The 22,976-nt window shown below is 36.6% G+C and overlaps 2 protein-coding genes across 3 annotated transcripts in view; both read right to left on the bottom strand.

Moving 5' to 3' along the window:
- Positions 1–963: 963 nt before the first annotated feature.
- tapt1a (transmembrane anterior posterior transformation 1a) lies at positions 964–17,621 on the bottom strand. The gene is made up of 14 exons (XM_015013189.2): positions 17,302–17,621; positions 14,428–14,558; positions 13,546–13,664; positions 9,402–9,564; positions 8,422–8,557; positions 7,951–8,048; positions 7,676–7,745; positions 7,249–7,329; positions 6,668–6,777; positions 6,522–6,581; positions 6,321–6,389; positions 6,118–6,194; positions 4,653–4,822; positions 964–3,180 (listed from the first exon to the last, which is right to left on the bottom strand). Exons 1-14 carry the CDS (start codon positions 17,489–17,491, stop codon positions 2,876–2,878), a joined length of 1,779 nt encoding a protein of 592 aa, XP_014868675.1. The 5' UTR covers positions 17,492–17,621; the 3' UTR covers positions 964–2,875.
- A 2,435-nt stretch (positions 17,622–20,056) lies between these two features.
- Positions 20,057–22,976, bottom strand: part of ldb2a (LIM domain binding 2a) — a 96,147-nt gene continuing 93,227 nt past the window's right edge. For both annotated transcript variants that reach the window (XM_015013184.2, XM_015013185.2), the window contains exon 9: positions 20,057–22,005. In XM_015013184.2, the coding sequence (XP_014868670.1) occupies positions 21,775–22,005 (231 nt within the window). In that variant the 3' untranslated portion in view covers positions 20,057–21,774. The remainder of the gene's footprint in view (positions 22,006–22,976) is intronic.

The raw sequence follows: 22,976 nt of genomic DNA, 5'->3' as shown, positions 1-22,976 counted from the left end.
CAGTGTGCAGGTAAAGATGAGGTCATCATCCAAACGGGAAGTCGAAAATATAAACCACTGTTCCAACTTTGTGAGTGCACTGGCAGCCTTAGTCCTTTTGTTTTATAAATCCGGTTTTCCAAACTGTCAGGCTGTCAACATCTCCAGAAGTATAAGAATCAGTCTGATTTTAAAGTATAATTTAGCCATTGTAGTGATTTGATATGATATGCAGCTGTATTGCTGAAACAGCTGTATTGCTTCATTTCTTTTTAATCCTATCCTACTATTGCTTAATGTAATTTTAAGTGTTTTTAAAGTGTTTCACTGAACTTTTGACAGCTCTTCCTTTTCCCCCAGTTCTTGTTTCCTTTAGCTAAAGCCATAGTTTGCAGAGATATTCCAAATATCCATTCATCAAGCCATCTTCTAAACCTGCTTATTCTTTACAAAAGTATCATGCTTTTTAGTCAGAGTTTATTCTGATAATCCCCTACTTAACTATGGCGTTATTTACTAGTTAAAGTAAAAACTGCATGATCCTGGTCACTGAGTGAAATGTGCTAGACCCATAGTAAATCACATGTTGTTGTTTCTGGTCATGATTAAAGCTGTTTTAACACCACATCACAGAGGCTTCTGTTGTATGTATGTAATCTCACCAGAGGAAAAAAGACAACTCTGTATTATATGTATGTTACAAAAATAAATGTTTTTTTCATGCTGCATTACTGCAATCGCATGTAAGTCCAGACTTTAAGTAGGCCGTTCCAAAACCTTCCTTTAGGCTTTTGGAGACATATCGGTGGACTTTTTTTTTTAAATCAGTTTTCTAATCTTTCTGATTACTGATTGATGTAATTCTCCAATGATTACCAAATTAGATTTTTTTTGTTTACTTCAGAGCTACAGCGGCAAAAAAAGCTGCTGTTCACAGTTACTCCTTTCCATATTGTTGTTTAAAGGAAACATTTGTGATCACCATTAAAAAAAAAAAAAAAAACACTTTTATTATTCCAAAAAGGCAATTTCATTCATTATCAAGGTATGAATTAAATATAAATCTAAACTAATGAAACAGAGCAGGCAGTGTACTGGACATAAAACACTCCACTTCATCAGTTCTGTTGATCTCAGCTCCGGCCGCCTGAGTTCGGCTGTCCTTCACTGTAAACAAACAAAGAGTTTGGACGACTCTGAACAAAACACGGGGAGTTCTGGCCCTCTGAGAGAACCACGCGATAGTTTGAGGAATCACATTTCACACGGAACATTTGAGTCATTTACAGTTCCCCAAGTAGAACCATATTCCTTATTATGATGGAAAAGGACATTGTAAATCAACACTTTGCCCTTACACATTAACCTAAAATTTTTTCTGCTTAAACAATATTCAACATTTGTCTGTACATCCTTGTTCCAAGTACATTTTTTGTTTCCTAAGCCAACAGTTCTTTTGAAATCGTGTTTCAGTGAAAATATTTTATACAAATTAAATGTGTAATAATGGATGAAACCAGAAAGCAAATCAAACCATATCTGCATTACTTTTGAAACTGATACATTTCTGATAAAATTGAAGGGCTTTGCTTGACTTTCTATCATAAAACTATAATCAAGTTGGGATTTTTATACTGTCCTTACATTTAATTATAAACAAACAGTTTTTATATACTCTACATATTTATCATATGTTTTAATCAGAATAAAAAATGGTTTACAATAACTTCTTAAAGTCAGTCAAATCACAGGTTTTAAAGCACACATGCAAAAAAAAAAAGGCATTCTGTCGTGGAAATATTGCTTCTATCTTTCTAAGATGTTCCTATGGAAACATCAGCTGAGTTTATGTGAAACATGACCCGATATAACTTAATAGTCCATCAGTGCAAACATTCAAGATGAAAAGAATTAGAAACTAACTTGGTACATTCCAGAGGAGGCGCCTCACTCAGTCATATCCCGTCTTAATGGATAACAAGACATTGAAGATGATAATATTGAATCACTTTGTTCATAAAAAAGTGACATTATAGATGTAACTGCGCCGCTGCATCCTCGACCTCTGATCTCCATCTGCTGAGTCAGGGACCGACAGAAGCTGCTGAGTTAACGTCAGCAGGATGGGGTTCAGTAAGTTAGTGAAGGTGCTAATGATATAATGATGTAAACAAAACGCCCCTCTTAAGGCCAACAGTTCAAAAGAATGTTGTTGTTTTTTTACTTTGGGTTTCATGTTTGCTGATTCTCATGTTTTGATTTATAAATTTCATGTAGTTTTCTGTAATCCACATTTTATTATCCTCAATAAACCGAATAACATACTGACTTATGTGTGCAAAAATATCTTTCCTGTTTTTCTGTTTGCAACACCATCTCAACATAAATGCCTAAAATAATCACTTAGTCTTGAAAGCCAATATGTTGATACCTCAGCATGTTTTCTTATACAAAATGAATATTCTGATGCTTGCTTTAAAAATCTGTGGTTTTAGTTTGTTTTCTGTCTGCGGAGAGACATTTCTCTCCTGGTCCCACAGCTGCTCAATCAGGAAGTGCTTGTGTGCTGTCACACTCACACACACTGTTGTTTTCTTTCACACACAGACACACACCCACACACACACAAACAATTGGCAGATTGTCCTGACGACTCGGCTGCCACACTCACACTTTCTGTCTCCTGCTGTTTATCAGACACCTGAAGTGTTCTTCGTCAAACTTCTCGACCTGAAGCGTCGACCACAGCAGAACCGCCTGACACTGTGTCCTTGGTAACAATAACTTATCATATTGCCAATAAATACTCTGCTTTCCGCGTGGAGGATCTGGCTGAGAGCCTGCGCTCTCCGCTATACCTGAGTGGTTTACTTGCTACATCGGTGGCTGCTGCTGGTCAGTCGATTCGGTTGCCACAGATTGTGAAGCGGTCGATCTCCAGCAGGTCTTTATTGGGAGCTCTGTGGTTCATATCGGAGGCTTCGTCTGCCTCCTCTTCCTGTAAAGGTGAAGCTGTTGGTGGTTCAGTGTCAGATTGGGGTTCTGAGGTCGAAGGACAGCTGTCTGCTGTCGCAGGTGAGGCGTCAGTGGGGGGAGGGAGAAACAAGTCAGACCGGGGAGCCGGCTGGGTGGTCACAGAGGGTGATGAGGAGGTCGGAGGGCTGCAAGGTGTGGCAGGAATCTGATCCACAATGGATTCACCTGAATGACAAAGGATGAAGCGTATAAACTGCTTTTCTCTGAAAATGTATTTTGTACACAGTTGTTGTCTAGAAAGACTTGAATATTCCAATAATAACTTTATATTATAACTTAAAATGTTGTTATGCTTGTCAAGCTAAATCAGCTTTGCTCAGAATAAAAACAAAAAGGCAGTGGACATAGATCATCTGATGACTTTGTACAGGGTTCTTGTTGCCAGGCAACCACGGCAGACTAGAGCAAGTCAATGCAATCTGTCAAGTTGTTTGCAAAAAGGCAAATTGTTGCCATTTTTGGCATCTTTGTCTACTGATTACACAAAGAAGTTGATATATTAATAAACCCTTCATGCTGCAGCTGACTGACTAATAATGGCCAAAAATTCAGCTATAAAACCTGCATCTCTCTTCCTGAAGATTCAAACTACAGCTAAAAGCTAAGAGAGACTGGGTGGTTTAGCTTGCAAACAAGTACAAAATTTATTTTATCTTTACATGTTTGCTTCCTTTCTTTTGGGGAACCACAGTAAGGTGATTTTTTTATATTAATATTTTTTATCCCTCCTCCTGGAGAAACCAGCTTGGAAAATAAAAAGTAGTTATTTCCACAACTTGGCTGACCTCCACCAAGATGGCTGATTAAAATGATTCTAGTTTATCCAGAAAATGTAATCTTGAATAAATCAAAGGACAGCACAGATCTCATTATGAAGTATTGTGTTTTGTAGAAAGAAAACAGTGTGAACTATTTCACTCTGAGAGCACAAGGAGTAGTATCATGAGAAAAATCATTCTGAGAATAAACACAATAAGACATTTTTGAAAGAACTGCGCAAAACTGATAAGAGACTTGGCAGGAGAGACACTGCCTCATTTCAGGATGTCTTGGTTGCCAGCTGCACATATAAATAACTGCTTTCATAAACAGAACTGCAATCCACCAACCTATTGATTCTGGTTGTCAGAGAAAAGTATTTGCATTGTTTTAAAATAAAAATAAGATGTTTAGACTATATATAAATACCAGATGTATTGATGTGTTTTTGTGAATGGTTTTGCTGGTCCACCAGCGATTTCAAACATTTTTCCAAAGAGTTAAAACTCACAAAATGAATAGTACATGGCAATCATTTCCTCTTTTTATAAAAAAGTTGGCTCAATGTAAGTTTTTAATAAACATTCAGTTATTAGTGTCACAGTTCCAGTGAACTTAAACTGTTTGGATTTTACGTCGGAGAACAGAAAAAAATGATCAGACTTTTCACTTAAAAAAATAATTGGAAATTTTTACAAAGTTGAGGCAACACTTGTTTTTTAGTAAATAAAATGCAATGCACAAGATAAACCTCATGTTGTGTTTTTGTCCATATTTTACAACATAAAACTTCAATAACTTTTATGAGAGATCCCTTCATCTTCTCTGAATACGTGCACTTTAATAAAAATTAACTTGATGTGAAAAGCTTTGCTTACCTGAAGATTTAGTGCATCTACGTGGGTCAGATTTGCTGGGACTCTTTGCAGAGAAGGACGGAGCGGTCGGTGGCCTCTCAAACAGTTTGTCCTCCATGTTGGCTCTCTTGACATAAACACAAGACTTCCCCAGCAGCACGATACTGTTTAAAACTTTCAGAGTAACCATCCTACAAGAAGAGCAGCAACAAAGGAAACAATATTAGAATATTTTACATTTTATTGGCACAAAGAAATAAATTGCTAAAAACATAATAAATCAAGCAAAACTAGGATGTGCTAAACTTACAGAAGCATCTTAACATTTTAAAATTCAATCAAAATGTTTGTTTCAGTAATTAAGTTTAAAATATGAACCTTTTAAAATTTTAGAAGTGAGTTACTTGGAATATTACTCAACATTCTGCAACTTCAAAGGTGACTCTGCTTAAATACACCTGATTCTATTAATTAGGACATTAGCAGAGGTCTGTACAATTTGACTGCTTGCTGAAGAGAAAATTGAGCCTTTTGATGAGGGTGTTGGACAAGGAACCCAACAAAAGGTTTCAGTCCTCAAGGTTGAAACCCCTAATTCAGAGGACAGCAAGACAACAACCTTTGAGAAGTTTAAGAGAGATTCACAAAGTGTGAACTTCGGTTCAGGTCAGTTCTTAAAGAGTCACCTGCTTCAAATACCCTTTAAAAAAATTTTAAAATGGTATTATGTAATATTCCTATTGTCTGAGAAACTGAATTTTGGGTTTTCATCAGCTGTAACCAAATGTCATCAAAAATAAACAGAATGTAAGTCTATATAATGCTAGTTAATTTATTTAATTATTTAAATAAATATTTGTTTTACACAAAATGTAATTTGTTGAGATGCACTGGTAATAATTCTTCCTTAAAATGGAGCCTAATGATTGTAAGCAATCACCACCATTCAGCCTCATCTTTCACACCCGCATGCTGATGTGCAGAACGCTTTTCTTTGCAGAGCTTCGACTCTGACACTGATGAGTGGAAGACGGACACATTTGGGTCTGTGGAGCAACGCTTGCTGTGACAGGCCATTTGGAACTGAGATTGTGTCAGCTAAATCTTTGCCAAGGCACAGCGATCTACTCAAACAAGGGCTATTTTTAAACCAGAGGAAAGGGAAGGCCAGAGATGACAACAATGTGTTCTTCTTCCCGAAGTGAATTCTTCAATGGGAAGAGCCCAGTGGGAAGTCAGCTACGGTGTTCATGCTTATATAACCACAGATGTTTCAGTGTGTCCTCATCAAGCGCCGAGAGCAAGTCAAGAGTCTAACAATTGCATATTTTTATGTTTTGTTTTGTTTTTTTTTTTTAAAGCATTTGCTAAATTTGTAAAAACTTTCATCACAATATTGTGGTTACTAGCTCTCATTTTGGCAATAGGGATATAATTTGCCATATAAAAGCAGAAGAAAACAAGCAGAGCAAAATTAAAGGCTTACCCAAGATAAAAGAGGAACACACATGTGTATGACAGAGCCCCCTGTACCTTCACAGAACTCATCACCACTCGGATTAGCTGAAAAAACAGCAAAACATTCCAAAATCAGTTTAATCCAAAAATCAAAAGATCTAAAAGCTAGTATTTGGACTGTTACTCTAAAGGGCTTGAGTCAGTTTAGGGTAACAGACTGTTGTCACTCACCAGGACAGCCAGAGGCAGAGGGATGAAGCCCATCCTCCGGGCCACTGAGTCACTATAGTCAGTGTAGGCCTGCACAGTGACAGGCAAAGGTTACATCTCTTGACATGAGAATCTGTTAGCTGCATGAGCTTTATGATGTAACAAAATAATTACAATGATATGAAAACAAACAAGCAAAAAAAAAAAAAAGAAAAATCATACGTTCTTTTGTCGACTGCTAACAAGATCGAAGGCCAGACTGGCTCTGTATTCACTGTACACCTGGAGGACATGCATGTGGCCGGTTACAAACTTTGTTCAATAAGCGATGCGTAAATGTGTTATTTTGCTGCTGGCTTGTTTCTTACATCTGCTGTGATGTCGTTGAACTTTGTGATGAATGCATGTTTAATGATGTCAACAGCAACTTCAGACATGACGACCATAAAGACATCAGGGAACAACATCCACAGGTGGTCTGAGGAGAAAAAATGTCATGTCTGAGCAAATCCATCTTGGTGTATCAGAGGATGAACACAGAATGAATGCAAAATGAGAAGTGTGCTGCTTTAAAGTGTTAACATTTCAGCTGACAGTCAATGTCTGTCACTGACAGGGAGTTTGTGTTTGAGACTGGCAGGAGGAGCTGAGTGTCAGAAAGCTGTCAAACAGTAACGCCCTGCTCTCATCTCTGACTTTACTGCCTTGTTGACTGAAGATTCTGGGAGAAACTCCCCAAAGTACTACAGTCGGTCAGTGGGAATAGACAGAAAGCAACTGCTCAGGATAACTGTCAAATCTTTATTCAAGGCAAGCAGCAACATCAGTGCTGGCACAGAAATACTGTCAATGTGTTATATTTATGGCAAAAGTGAAATGATGCAGTTTTGTGTTTATTGCATTTTAAATGTTAATAAAAACTTAGCTTACAGGGAAAACAAATAATTACCTGGGTTCCATGAAAACTGCTCCATATTCCTGAGACAGACGATGAGGAGGAGAACATAGCTGGTAAACCGTTCTTTTATATCTGAAAGATAAAATAAAAGCTGCTAATTAAGTAGAGTAAAAAATGTGAAATGGGCTCATTAAAACAGTTCACAGGAAGTCAGGTGCCATTTTTATCTTTTTTTTTTTTTTTTTTGCCATGTGTAACAAGGAAGCCAAAAATAAACAAATGCACTTTTCTAATTAAGCTAGTTTTGGAAGCCTTCAGCTAACTGTGAAGGCTTCCATACCATACATGTTGTAGCTACAGGTGTTGGGTAAGCTATCAAACACCTTTAGCTGAAAGCAGAGCTGTCCAATGCAACAAACTGTTATGAAAGACAGAGGTCAACGAAAAATGATGTGCAGTGTGGTGATGAAAAACTTACCACTGTTAGACATTTGAAATAAATTGTTCTTCTCAAATTTCTTGAAGACGCTTCCCTTGATCTCCACAAACTGAGATTTAAAAAACACACATATTGGAGCATCAAATCTATACTGTATAAAAATACAATGTTGTAGCTGCAAGAGTCAGGTTTCAACATCAGCAAGCTGAATATATCAACATACAAATACTTTTAGTGCATTGCTACTTGGACAAATATTTTAGGTAAATGCGTTAGAATTTCTTTTTGTTGTATGTGTATCTGTGAGCACTGACATTGTTGGACATCATAATGGTAAGCAGAGACTTGTTGTGCGAGTTGAAGGCAACATTCAGAGTGGAGGCTTGGACCATGATGAGGATGGAATGAAGAACTGAGGAAGAAATACTCAGGAAAAACACCTTTTTAAAAATAAATCAAGTTAAATAAAAGCAATGGTTAGGAATAAGACTTCTAAACTAAACCAGAAACTGTAAGTCTATTATTTCAATAATATTTGGAGATGGCTCAGGTGCTGAAGTGACAGGCATAAACAAATCTTGTTTAAGTCCAAAAATGTTGATTTGTCCTGCCTTTGGTATACCATATTTGATAATAAATTTCAAATAACTAAGAATATGGATGTTACAGAATACTCATTTACCTAGTGTATGACCATGTGCATCACTGTTGCTTTAAAGAATAAATAAAAGGGGTCATATTTCAAAAGCTTTTGGGTTCAACATGAAGATAAAATGGAAGGATACAGACATAAAAGACAGCCATAAAAAAGTGAGGGATAACTCCTATACTGTCTCTTTTGCGTTCTTTGGGTTCAGTGGCCGTCCAGTACAGAGCATCCAGAATGTCTTGACCAAAAGACGAGAAGAGGCGATCTGCAACCTTATAAAGGAAAACAGGTTGGAAATGAAGTTCGACAGAGCTTTAGACAGACAGTAAATGTAACCTTAATGATGTTAGCTAGTGAACTATTAGTTTTTTCTGTTAAATCACAGAACCACCTCAATCCAGACATGAGTAACTTTCATATAAAGTGCTTCGGAGCATCAAATATGGAAAGAACTACAGTCTGCCTGTGATGCTTGCTTTCCACACAAAGACGAAAGGTTTATTTTGTGGGTGCAAAGAAGTAGCTCACATTGCTAAACATGACTTGTCAATTTATTCAGCCATGAATCAAACTTTTATTAGATGTCCTACTACTGAAAAGGTACGTGAGTCTGAAGAGAATTTAAGAATCACAAGCCTCAATTATTTAACATTTAATCTCTGAACTTCAAAAAACATCATTGTGTTTGCCAAGAAATAAATACTAGATGTACTCAGAAATCTGAGTCTATTTACCAAAATCAGATGATTTTCAGCTCGATCCTCAGAACCCCAAAGTCTAATCTGTTTTGATCAGTGAATTGATCAAACTTCTACTAAGGGAGAGAGAATGTAGCTGAGAAATTTAAGTATTAGACGTAAAAAGCCATTTGAAAGAAAGCTACTTTTTGTTATTGAGGTAAACTCTGTTCAGTATGTCAGCTTTGAAGCACACTTTTCCTTGTAAAATATAATTTTTTTTAAAATACTAGAGATTTATTTAAAATGACTCTGCAAATAAATACTTTATTTTCTTCCTTATTGATATCATGCAATGGAATGGATTTTAAGAGTTATAAATAAAACAACAGTGTAGCATCACTGATTTTTGTTTTTCAGTGTTTACAGTGTAAAGTACCTCCAACATGTTGTAGATGATGTAGAGCTTGATGACGGACTGTCCTCTGATCAGGTGATACATCATGGAGTAATCCACGTAGTGCATCATGGAGAAGCACAGCACCAGGATCAGCCCCTTCAGCATATCACAAACCTGCGCTGGCTGCAGCAGTCGTGACCCGCTGTTCACACAGACACAGGGACCCACTCAGAAAACTCAGCATCTATTTCCTGTACCGACATGCAGACTTGTGTTATTTAATGCCCTGATGCATGCTGAGCTGCAAGCTGTTCTGTATCTCCCAAAATCAAACATGCATGAGTAAATATGTTCACACCGCAATGTAATGCGTGCTGACAAACGCACACGTGAACCAAGTATTAACATGAAGATATTTCCAACCATTTGAAGAATCATGCACACATTCGTCTACCCCACGCTGATGCTTTGCAGTGAGGCTAAGACAGCAAAACAAGAAGGAACAGACAACAGATGTTTCCCAGCCTCATCTATTACTGCAGGTTACTCAGGCTGAATGATCTCTGTCTGATTAGATTCTCACAAGTTGATGCCAAGATACAACATGAGTAATATTTTCATTTCTGTTCAAAATGAGATAAAACACCAGGAGCAACAACAGATGGTATCAATAAAAGTACAATATGAAATATTAAAGATATTATCTCCTTTATATAACATTTATCTTGGAAGCCAGCTGTCTTTTTAATATGGTTGTTTTTGAAATGTGTTTTTCTGGTTAAAGTACATGTACAAGAAATAAATCCAGACTGTTCTTATCTACCAACAGACCAACAGGACCAGTGGCTGAGCCTCGCTCTTGATTAAAATGTTTCAGTTATGATATAAAATTGGATTCAACATTTTGGACAGAAATGACTAAAACAGAAAACAAACAGGCATCAGCTGTCATATCCAACAGTGACATTGGCACGTCTTTTCAGGGTAATAAAGTGAGTCAAACATGCAGCTTATTTTATTAATATCTGTAGTCGGCAGCGGCAGCTCTGGAGCACGTTACGAGAAGAGCTGACAAATCCATGGGAGCGGTTATTTAGTTACAGTGACAGGGGCGACTGGGAAGAGCTGGGGGAGATTAATTTGAACACTTTCTGCATATTTTCCATGTCAGCTGTGTTCCGTCTATTTGCATGCAAGCATGCAACACCACTGTAGAGAAATTATTTATTTCCCTTCTAAGGACATGAACTTATTGGTAATGACCAGTTTGTTTAAATTATTCATTTATCAGAGAAATGGGACTATACCTTGAAAATGCTGAGGGAGCCTAATCAGCCTCCTGCTAGTTGGTTAATTGAGCTCTTCTGAAAGCTAAACCCAGTTATCAGCTCTGTGTGATTTTTTTCTTTGCCAAATCACAAAAAGCATACTTTTTAAACACTCCGTACCAAGGTGGAATGTTAGGAACTATTCTATCTGTCACTGATGCCTCCACTGACTTTAGCAGCATCTTTAACGATACGGAAAAACATGATTTACATGGCTGGTAATAGAGAGGCTGAATCATTGCACCTCTGAACTGACACCAGACTGACAACAGCCTAACCATTAGTATCACTGTATTCTCACTCAATGCACAGCTGAGGAAGCAGCTGAACATCTGGACTGTTTTCAATATAACATTAGAGGATAATTATCCTCACAGTGAACTTTGATTGTAGCTCAAAAAATTACCCCATATCAAAGTGCTTCATATCACAAATAAAAGCATGTACATAAATTCTGCAAAAATGGGAAAGACATTGGACATGGACTTCTGGTGCTATACCACCACCTAGTGTTCAACCTTTCATTGCATTATATGTTGCAGTTTTAGTATTCAGGTAGTCAAGGTGCTGACCCTGAGAAGGCTCTTGATTCTCAGCACACAGACTTGAAATTGCTGCAGCCTTTAAGGTTACCTGCTCAGGGGTGCATCATCTACATTCTGTAAGCACCATCTTCACAAACCAAATCATTTTACGAGTGCAGAGAGCAGCATTACAAGCAACTATTACTGAGTATAGTTCCCTCCATTCGAGGATGTAAAAGAAAGCTTAACACAAAGGGCAGAATAAGAGCCGAAAGATTTTGTTAAAAAAGCTTAATTTTTAGTATCAAACAGTCGGTCTGCTGCTGTACAGTGGTTCAGGATAATTTAACACTGGAGATAAATAATTACTTTGTTTTTCTCCCTCTTAAGTACTGGAAAATGAAGCTACAGACAATAGAAACTGCAGCGCAGCAGTAGGTGTATCACGGACACTTAACACGGGATGAAAATGGCCAAACATGCTCAGCAGAACTTTATCAGAGCAGACAAAGTTAAACTAACTTGAAGACCAGAACATGGTGTGTAGTGCCAGGCTGTATCTTTACAAACATGGAGATGAGATGAGACTGATGACTGGAAACACGGGCTTGTTCGGGACAGGACTAACTTTTACTGGAGCTATGATGGGCTTGTGGGAGCATACCTGCTTCTTTTGCAGTAGGGGCATGTGCGTGCCCTGCAAGGGAGGGACAGTCAGGTGAGAGATAGGCAGAACAGGGGGCAGAATGTGACACGGGGCCTCTCATGAGAGTAAGGGTACATTTATCCATAACTTTGTGACATAGCTGGACTGTTAACAATTGTTCCCCCCATCCAACTGCTCTTGCGTGTACAAACTATGAGAGTTTTTGTAAGAAGACATTTTTCCTTAGTGGTTTTTGGCCTTTTCTGGAAAAGTGATGTTTTCAAAGCGTGGCCCTATGAAAAACTGATATAATCATTCCTAATATTTTATTTGCAAGTCTTACAACTTATACTCTTACAAGGTAAGGTAAAGTAAGGTAATTTTATTTATATAGCACATTTTCAGCAACAAGGCAATTCAAAGTGCTTTACATGAATTAAAAGGAAATACAAACAAAATAACAAACCAAAGGAAAGACAAAGAAGAAAAAAGCAAAATGACTAATCTAAGTCCTTTTCTGGTGTAAAGTGAGTAGTTACAGTTTCTAAAAAGCAGTAAAATAAAAGTAATTAAGTAGTGACTGTTCCTGTTAAGTATTTCTGGATTCTAAGTTCGTAGTTATTCTAATTCTAATTCTGATTCCCTTTCTGGGCTGTATAATATTGATCTAAATAGTGTGTACTCCACAATTTCTAACATTACTAATAAACTAAAATAATCCTGCTCAGGGGTGCATTATTATTATTATTATTATTATACAAATTAATAAGGAATAACTACAGACATGATTGCCAGTCTGAAAATTAAGAGAATTATCTGAATGATTTGTATTTACCATTTATGCTTGCATAAAAGTAAGTGGATATCCCTTTAATTTTACTGTTTCTGATATACATACATGTTAAAATGTTTTAGACTTTTACATATTTTAGCTGAACATTTGCATGAATGGGTGAATGACTGAATGCAGTGTAAAGCGCTTCATCCTCTCGACTTGATAAAGATGAAAGTTCAGGTCATTTATCATTTACTATGTCATTAGATTAATAAAACTGCGGATGAAAACCTGACAAGAGGATAAAAGCACAGCTTAAGTTTGCAAAGACGCATCTGAGCAAGAAGTCTGGACCATATCCCTAATGCAAAGGTCATCAGAGAATCATAAAGTTGTGGCTTCAAAAGCTGGTTCTACAGGATAATTAAACATTTTAGACTGCTTAAGTATCTAAACTGTTAAATGTTTTTTTCTTTAAATTATGTGTGATAGATCATGTGTTGATATTTATCTGATGTTGGATTTAACCAACTTGAACTGATGAGATATTTTCTATGTCTAGATACAACACCTGTAAAATATTGAAAGAGGGTGGCCTTAACTTTTAGTTAAAGCTATGTATTTGCAGTTTAACAGTTGATCTAGAAGTATGAAAAATGATTTGAATCCTTCTGATACGTTATTATATGAAGAAACATAGGAATAGGTCAAATGATCCTGGAAGTGTCTCCCAACACAAACTCCTGAACCTAGTGACCTAAAGAGAAGATTGTGGTTCTGGTTTTCACAAAACCAAGACCAATACAGAAAATTAACTGTGAGGTGATAATGATACTCAGTTTGTGCAGAAATACAATTTGCTCTTATTCCTGTTTTCAGTTATTGTATAATGTATGTTTTCCAATCTTACCTGAAGCCACAGCATGGCAGGGTGAGGAGGCGAAGTAGAGCCAGCAGCACTCTGAGGGGCAGCAAGGTGAAGATGTACAGGAAGGCATCGGCACACAGGAAGAAGCCAAAGATCATCAGCTAGAACCAACAAACAAACACCACCCCCACGTCAGACAACAGCTGTCAGTGTGAATGTAAAACCTCCACTGTGATCATTAAATGTGTGTGAGCTGAAAAGCAACAATTCAAGAATCTATAATTTTATAATCCATAAGTTTAATAAAGATCAGATTATTTAGCGGCAAATCAAAAGTACCATCAAAATATTTTACAGTACAATGTTATTCTAAATCATATGTAATTAAATGGATGAAATTTAGTTGTAATTAATTTAAATCAGTCTAGTTAAAAATATAGTTGCACAGATTTCAGTTTAATTCTAATGCTGCACAGCACGATTCAGTTGATTTAGCTGATTCAGCCTATAGCAAATAGTGGTTTATACTAAAATAACATACATTACATTTAATTTATATTATATATTATAAAAACAACTACAAAAATATCACCAATGCAGATTTTTAGTTATTATAGTTATTAGTAATACGCCATAGTTGAATTAATTAGGCAGAATCAAAATTTATTGCAAGATTCTGCAATGACAACTATCACATATTTGGTTTGTTTACAAGAGATTGATACAGTTTTCCATCATATAATCCACTGATGTACACACTGAACATTTGTTGTGTTGTCACATGGCTCAGCTGTAACTCAGTTTACTGGAGCTTCAGGCTGCTCATAACAGAAACATTTCTGTTTGGCTGGAGAAACAAGCAGCTTGATGAAACTGGCCAAAGAGAAACAAGGGGAATAGTTCAGGACCGTTACTGTACACTACCTTCTCCAGCTCCTTGGGTATACGCATGCATGTATATACCCTCTCCCTGCGCTCTGTGTACTTTGCTTCATTGTGTTCCAGGAAGTAGCCTCTGGTGAGTTCTGCACAAATGAAGCGCGTCAACGATGGATCTGGAACAACAAGAGGCCCACAGTGTTATCACAAAGCCATTGTCTGTGACAATTGCAGCTGTCAGCAAAATCAGATTTCAAGTCCATGAATGTTACTGGAAAAAGTGATTGAAACTGATTAATCTTTGCTTTTTTCAATGCAAAAAATAAAATATACCAAATACTTATTTGAATAAAATTATGTAATTATTCTCCTGGCAAGTACAGTTATTTTAAAACTTCATGATGTTTTGTGATTAAATCAATTAATAATAATCAACAATCAATTAAATGATAAATTAAAACAAAGGTTTATGTTGAAGTTTAAAAAGTAAAAAGTTTATTTGCTCTAAATGCAAATAAACCAAATGTATTTTTCAAACGTCAGCCACAAAGAATACGTCAAGCATGTTTTGCCCCAAAAAGGTGAAACAGTGATAAGTTTGTTGGGCTTGATGTGCACATAATCATTTTACATCATTTTGCAAGTATCTTGTGGCCAGTGTCTAAACTGCACATGGAGTTGAAACACCTAAATGACAACTCCTAGAGGTTTCCTCAAGGAAACTGTCACTACACTGTAACATTTCTAAGGATGTCTATCATAACTTTATGCCATAACTTCCACAGTGTTTTTGTGCAACTTGGTATATTATGTAACCCAGCATGACTTCGTACTTTATACTGTCTCTGTTTGTTTAACTGTGTTGAGATGATATCAGATGCACTTGCTATCAGTTGATCCCTGTATAATTCACATTAGCATACCACAACTTATAGGTGAACTCAAAGTTTATATCTTTTGTTTTCTTTTACACTTGAAAAGTATTTAATTTGATTCATTTAGTATTTATGTTTTTGACTAAGAGCCTCAAATCTAAAACTTATAAAAATGTAACATTAGTATTTTTTAAAAAGTAGTATTTATTTTTTGTAACTTAACCTTAAAGTTATATGGTCTGTTCATTAAAATTTCAACAGAAATTTTGTATAAATTTGATGTAGAGCTGTACAACATATCACATCGCAATCATCACCATATCAAAGTGTGTGATATTCCAAAGAACTACTTGGATGCTATCATGTTTTACGTATGCAAATTCCTTATGCCAATAATGTATTTGGACTTTTGGATATTCTTAGTGGTCTCAATGCTAAAGCTGACAAGCAGTGGACATTGCAATGGAGAAAAGTGGGTTAATCATAACCAATAACATTATCGCAATGTGTAGCAACATCTTCCAACATCATTTCATCATATTGAGCAGTCAAAGTAAACAAAATATATTTAAACTTTTAGTTCATCATTTCCTTCTGCAGCACTTTGAAACAATGGGCATCGTGTGCTCAAGGTTGATTTATGCCCAAATAAATAAATAAATAAATTACATTGATTCTTCTAGAGTGAATCAGTGGCTGTTCTACAAATATTTAAACTGAAAAAAATATTCATGTGTCCAATACTTATTTTATCTGCTCTGAATACGATGTGACACTCAAGCAACATATGAGTTACCTGGTATAAAGCTATGTGGCTGTATTTAGTACCAACAGACTTCAAAGTAAATAATCTCTCAGGTCTTTGTGTTATTATTCAAGGAGTCAGAGTTTACTGTAATGTCTTGATAATAGTTTAAAAGAGATCAGAAATATTTCTTCAACACTTCATACAGATAAAATATTATTTTCAACTTTGGGTCAAAAAGCTTTAAACTTTTTTGACCCAGAGGTGAAAACAATGTTTCAACTGTACATAACAAACTGTTTTATAAAATAAAAAAAATATTCACTGAACTCAAAAAGTTTACAGCTACATATTTCAAGCATTTGTTTAGTTTATAGTTTAGAACTAATTAAAAAAATATATTTTGTTAGACTTACAATCAAACTGGATTTCAAAAAGACTGTAGACATGGTAAAAACAAAACAAAAAAAAGATGCTGTTGGTCCATCTGATGGACTAACAGCAGATGACATGGCTCCCCAAATCATCACAGAATCCAGAAACTTCAAACTGGACCTGTAGCTATTTGTATTTGGTCTGCTGGCTCTTTTCAAGGTCCCTGGTCCTCGATTTCCAATGAAACTCTGAACACCGTGTAACAGCACGATTCTTTTTCTCCTGAAACCAGCCAAAGCTTATTTGGTTCAGAAGCTTAACACGAAGAATTGAAGCCCAAATGTTGGACACATTTGTGTGTTGGTTCACGGACTTCAGCTGCAGTCCACACACTGTATATGTCCCTCACACTTTTTGTTTTGACCTTCCACTGAACTTCCTAATATACTTGGATAAAGCACAATAAACAGTAAGCTTCCTTAGCAACAACCTTTTTGCTATCTATAGATAGATAGATATATTTATTTTACACAAACAGTAGAGCTTAACACGGTGTGGTATGGGAGCCTAAAATATGAAAACGAAATATGAAAAAAACATGTCATATACAACAGTAATAAGAAAACACATAGCTTCACCAAATGGCTGAATTCGCTGTTTTTAAGCTAACTGGGTATTTACTATTAGCTTGTTAATTAAGCTAGCACTGTAAATAAACACACTCAGCAGCTGTCATCAAGCTGAGTAGACTCATTTAGGCTTTTGTAGCAAATTTATGCTTGATTCCTCACCCCTCCACTATAGACAAAACGTTGTAGTCGTTGAGTCACGTAAGTGTGAATGGCTAAAGAAAGTCAAAAAAAAGCTTTAAGTTGTTTAACGGTAGTATCTGTGGCTTCACAGCTGGGTAGACCAAACGGTTACCTGCTGAGACCTCCTGCTGCTCCCTCTTCACTGCACTAATGTCGAAAAACCCCAGCGTCTCCGGAAGCTCTGGAGTTATCCCGATTTTTCCCGACCTGCGAAACTCTTCCCAAGGTCTTTTCTGTCTTTTCTTTAGCTCAATTTCGTTTTCTTTCTCTTCTGACAGCTCGGTCCCCGACACGTCCGCCATCTTTACTCTGGTCAACGCATGACGTCATCAAAGCGGCGTCGGTCTAAGACACGTCAACTCGATGATTCAATATTTATCACAAAAATACAGAAATAAATGCATGTTTAAATGTTACTGAGAAAACATGCTTAAAAAATAAATAAATATATTATGGAAGCCCATTTCCGCCACTTTGTTAAAAAAAAAATTATCTCATTATAATAAGATAGTATCTCATTATGAGATAGTATCTCAAAATAATGAGATAGTATCTCATTATAATGAGATAGTATCTCAAAATAATGAGATAGCATCTCATTATAATGAGATAGTATCTCAAAATAATGAGATATATTATAATGAGATATTATCTCAAAATAATGAGATACTAATGATAATGATAATGATTTTTTTTTTTTTTAACAGAGTGGCGGAAATGTTCTTCCATACCTTTGAGACGAGGGCATCAATTTGAATTAAAAAAGAAAATAAATAAATTCCTTCTGGTGTCAGTTCTCAAGCTCTTCCACATGGTGGTGCCAAAGTCCTGTCAAATATTTCAAAATTTAAAGTCTACCCAACAACAGCACCGAGGCTTCTTCCTACAAAGGAAAATGTTCACATATAATGTGTCTTTACCAGGCTAAGCAGCAGTCTTTGGGTTTCATTGTGCTAAATTATCCAAACATCTTATGCACCTTAAATCATAGATTGATCATATGAAACTGATATATAAATAAATTGAATCCACCAAAACCTCCTAGTCAATTAGAGACTTGCATACAGTTAATACACATACTGCTTATGTTTTTAAAAAATAAGTTTTACAGAAACATGATTGCATGAATCACTAACGAGGGTCTTCAGAGTTTTTAAACGTAAGGCCTTTCAGTGATTTAGTCTTGATTTTAAATTGCACATCTAAAATCTTAATGCACATATTATTCTGTATTGCCTTCTGCTCTTCTCTGCGAATTTTGTGTAAAAATATCAGCAGGTCTGTTTTTCAGAATGATCATTAAAGGTAATCAAAAATGGCAGCAAAAGGAGAACTTGTTTAGGGAAAAGGATGAGTCATTTTCAGCCATTAGATTGTGTGAAGGGTACAGGCAATGTGAACAATGATTTATTTTTTTTGACGTGTATAGAAGTAGAACTATGATCTAGAAATAAAAACAAAAAACAAACTGATGCATATCATTAGGCATTTTTCTCATAAAAGCTCTCTATTTCTTCTGCACCTTACAAAATGAAACATTCCAAAAGTTCTTAGGAAAATTAAGGCTTTTGTAATCCATATGTTCTGGATCTGGTTCAGCATTTCTTTTGAGCATAACAGTGAAAAGGTGAGAGTACTCAACCTGAACACAGTACTTGACCATTACTGGGCTAATTCAAGACAAGCAACCATTCACATAAACACAGTGACTTCTAAAGCCAATTTATAGAGACCAATTAATCTTACAGGCATATTTTTGGACAGGTAGGAAAATGCAATACCTATCTAGGGCAGATGGAAACTCCATGAAACAGGACCCCAGGCCTGAGATCTGAACCCAGGACCTACTTGCTGCAAGGTAGAATTGCTAACATCTGTTCCACGAAGCAGCAGCTCAAGGAATACTAAGACTGAAAAATGTTACATCCTCAAAAATGTTCTCTTCTACCATTTCAAGGCCTTTTATGAGTTGCCAGAGAATATTTTTTCCCAGCTGTTTGAAGCATAAAATGATGCAGCAATGCCCCTGCTGCAAAAACAGAAGTCTTATTCTCCATAGAGCAGAATTCTAATACTCTTGGTTAAAAGTTTTGAAATCAACTATCATATTCTTTTTCTTACTGGAGGAGCTGTATGTATATATATGTATATATATATATTTTTTTTTTTTCCATTTTTGTTTAAAATGTGGGTCTTCATGTTTTCGCAATTCAATATTTGCTGTTTTTTCTGTGGAATGTAACGTCAAACCATTTATAAAAAAAAATTGCCTCTGCAGATTTTTCATAGAGCATGTCTAAAATATTTTAGATAAAATCCAGATTCAGAAGCTGAAAGACTGACGTATAATGCTACTTGACCTGCTATTGGATAGCACTTCCAAAGAAGCCAATCCAGAACAATCATTCATTTTACTTAGGACTATAAAGATCAGGTAGCCTCTGTAGCAGTGCTAGCGGTTTCCACTGTGCTTATTAATGAATATTTAGCTGTATTTGGTGCTTAACCTATTAAAATGGGCAGTTATAAGCATTTTAGAGAGGCTCTTAAATTCCTAGATTTCAGTTATTAGCAGGCGTTTGGGGTCCCTAAATATACTACAAATACAGAATAATTACTATATATAAGTAATACCCTGAGAAAACCCATACAGGACCTGGGATATCGTAGAAAAACCACACTGAAAGACTTGCAGAGCTGAAATTTACAGCAGAAATATTTTCAGTTTTAACCACCAAGCAGCCCCTGCAAAGAAAAAGTGTTTCTGAAATACTGTCTAACATAATGAGAATAATGTAAAAACATATGGTTCAAGAAACAAGACCACCGTTTAACACCACATGTGTGTTGATCAAACCAAATTCAGCTTTTCTGTAAGCACGGTTTATTGGCACACATAATGGTAAAGCATACATACCAGACATCAGATATGACACTGAACACCTCTGCTATATAATGTACAAATGGTGTCTAATAATACTAGGCTCAAACATATTTTGAAATGTGTTCGCTTCCTTACAAATACACAAATAAATACCCATTAGATCGAATTGTATAAAGACATCTGTCATTGTTTTCTTGCCCATTTTTAAACAAAAATCCAACAAAAAGATCAAGGATATACTGGGGTATCGATTCGATTGAAGATTAAAGAACAATTGTGAACACAAACACGGGGATCTTAAAGCATTTCTGTGGGGTGGATGAGATTGTATGTCAATCTGAAAATGCAAAACTGGTTTGTTCCTTCAGTTTGTCACTTAGTCCTCAATAAATGGTCATGTGACAGTGTGGCTGTTTGTTAACTTTGTGGCTTTGGTTCTGTACTAGCTAGAGATGTGTAGAAACATGAGAAATTTTGGTTCAAAATAAAGCAAACCAGCATCCATCCAAACCACCCTACAGAAATGAGAAACTGGTATAAAACAAAAACAGCTGCCATATCCAAACTGCTTTCAGTGGCTGATTTACAGTGGACAAAATAGATTCCACCTCTATTTACAGAGCTACAAACCTTGTTACAGTGTTCCCAAACTGATGAACACAAAAAGCAAAAACCAAACGATGCGTTTCAAAGAGCACATTTATCAAACCAAATTAAAATTGTATAAAATCATGCAGGAGAAGGCTTTTGTATCAGTTTGGGATTAGGTCGTTAAAGGGAAAGAAGTCCAACTTTCCAGGAATAATAAAGAAAAACAATAAAGCATCAACATGTGTCAGCAAAGTTCACAAACTGATTGGCAAAATTACAATGAGACTTCAAAGGATTCAGAAAGAAGCAAAAATACCAATAGACTACAAACACAATCAAACTGGTTTGCATGAAATCACAATCTGTGACAGCCGCAGTAACGTTAAGAAAACAATTCCAGGACAAGATTTTCCTCATTTGAAAAAGCTTCCACTTTGTAGAGAACTTTTATTTCCTCTTAATTGGAAATGAAACTCGAGCAACAGTAGAAACAAACCAACGGCCGACTGAATTTCCAATAAAAATGCAATTGCCTCCAACAATGTTTCATTTGAGTCCAATGCGGTGAGACACTTCCATGGGCTCCGCTGGCTGCTGAAAACCACCTTCCCTTCACCAGCTTTCTATTTCAGAGACATTTTGTTTGTTGTTTTTACTCTTCTCTCTTTCCCACTGTCCGCAGTCAGCGTGATGACTTGTGACCTGCAGGTCAACCAATCACAGCTGAGGTATTCCACCAGACAGGAGGTTCGTATCTGAGGGTTCGGGAGGGAGAATTTGATCTACAGCTTTCCACTGAAGGGAAAAGTCAGTCTGCAATAATAATTTTATTTTACATTGCATACGTTTTGTATGCATTTATTGTCTGTAGATACTTCTGAGCAGTTCTCTGTGTTTTTTAAAAGAAATGTTACAATGATTCAGAGAAGAAAATATCCCAGATGACAAAGTTTGGCTAGACATGCCAGAGGTGAGTTTGCAGACAGGTGAATTCATTATGCGGCACAGAGGCGCTGTCCTAAGGGTAAAGGGGGGAGGTTTAAATGTCTAACCCACATGGAGCCAAGGATCTGTTGTTTTCTTCTTTTATGTAATTTGTTTATTATATTTTTACTGCGAGGGCTGGGGCGCTGTGCTCTCAGGCTTGCTGTCCTGGGCGGCGGGGGGTTTGCTGCTCCAGGGGGCGTTGTTTCCCAAAGCTGGGGAGCTGTTGAAATCGTCCTCGTCATCCAGGCCATTGGTGGCGTCGTACTGTGTGTTCTCCAGACGGGTGATCAGACGCTCATCCTCGTCCCCAAACTCGCCGCCCATGAGGGTCGGCTCTCCAACAACCATCACGTCCTGTAGAGATGAAGAAAGGTTGATGAACTAGAATCTTCTATTTTAAAACAGACCTCAAATCTGTAATTCAAACTATTTTTACACCTACAAAACTGTGAACAAATTCAAAGTTATTTGCTCCCTTAGAGGTTTCTTCTCTTTATGCCTTTTTGTGACACTTAAATTTATCAATCGATCAAACAAGTTGTATATTTAGCAATATTATTGACATTGCAAGATTTTTCTATATTGTGCAGCTCAAACAGAACCAACATGACCGTAGAAAAGTACTGGCACCCTTAAACTAGGGTTTGATGCTCACTGTCATTGTGGTAACTGGCAAGGAGAGTTCTTTGTATCCGTTTATGAGCTTTGGCCAATTTTGATTTATGGAATAGTTTTATTTTGGCCACATTGGAGGATTTGTGAGCCAGAATGGCCTGATTAAGGTCACATCACAGCATCTCAATTGGATTTAAATCGGGAGTTTGACTAGACGCTTTCAGAGCTTTTCTTTTTAAGTCATTCCGATGCGCCACCTGCTGTGGTGCTGTGGATCACTATCCTGCTGCATAAACCAAATCAAGTTGAGCTTAAGGTCACAAACCCCCAACCACATCTGACTACCAATATCATATTCTCTTCAAATGCTGTAAAAGACCAGACTTTACAAAAAGCTCATCATTCTACAGAATGTTTCCCCAAAGATCTACGGGATCATCAAGATGTTTTTTGGTAAACTATTGGTCCATGTTTTCTCCATTTGTGGATTATGTATCTCATCATGGTTCGCTGGAAATTTAACTCTCTAAAACAGGGGTCACCAACTCCAGTCCTCCAGGGCTACCATCCTTCAACTTTTAGATTCACCTCTGCTCCAAAATGTCTGAATTCCCTCACCAGCATTCATTCCTCTCTGCAATAGGCTGGAAACGAGCAGTTTATTTGATCCAGGTGTGTTTGAGCAGAGACGCATATAAAAGTTACAGGAT

This window comes from Poecilia mexicana, unplaced genomic scaffold, assembly GCF_051168715.1.
Source record: "Poecilia mexicana isolate PSO_F unplaced genomic scaffold, ASM5116871v1 scaffold_10, whole genome shotgun sequence".
Taxonomy (NCBI): Eukaryota; Metazoa; Chordata; class Actinopteri; order Cyprinodontiformes; family Poeciliidae; genus Poecilia; species Poecilia mexicana.
Note: the sequence above shows the minus strand (reverse complement) of the source record. Positions and strands in the feature narration are given on the sequence as shown.

Excerpts from the sequence above, each read along its gene's own strand:
- tapt1a (XM_015013189.2), bottom strand. The coding sequence starts at position 17,491 with ATGGCGGACGTGTCGGGGACCGAGCTGTCAGAAGAGAAAGAAAACGAA. Across the intron at positions 4,823-6,117 it reads GTGTTCCTCTTTTATCTTGG|GATGGTTACTCTGAAAGTTT; the intron begins GTAAGCCTTTAA and ends CTCTTCTTGTAG. Across the intron at positions 3,181-4,652 it reads TAGATGCACTAAATCTTCAG|GTGAATCCATTGTGGATCAG; the intron begins GTAAGCAAAGCT and ends TTTGTCATTCAG.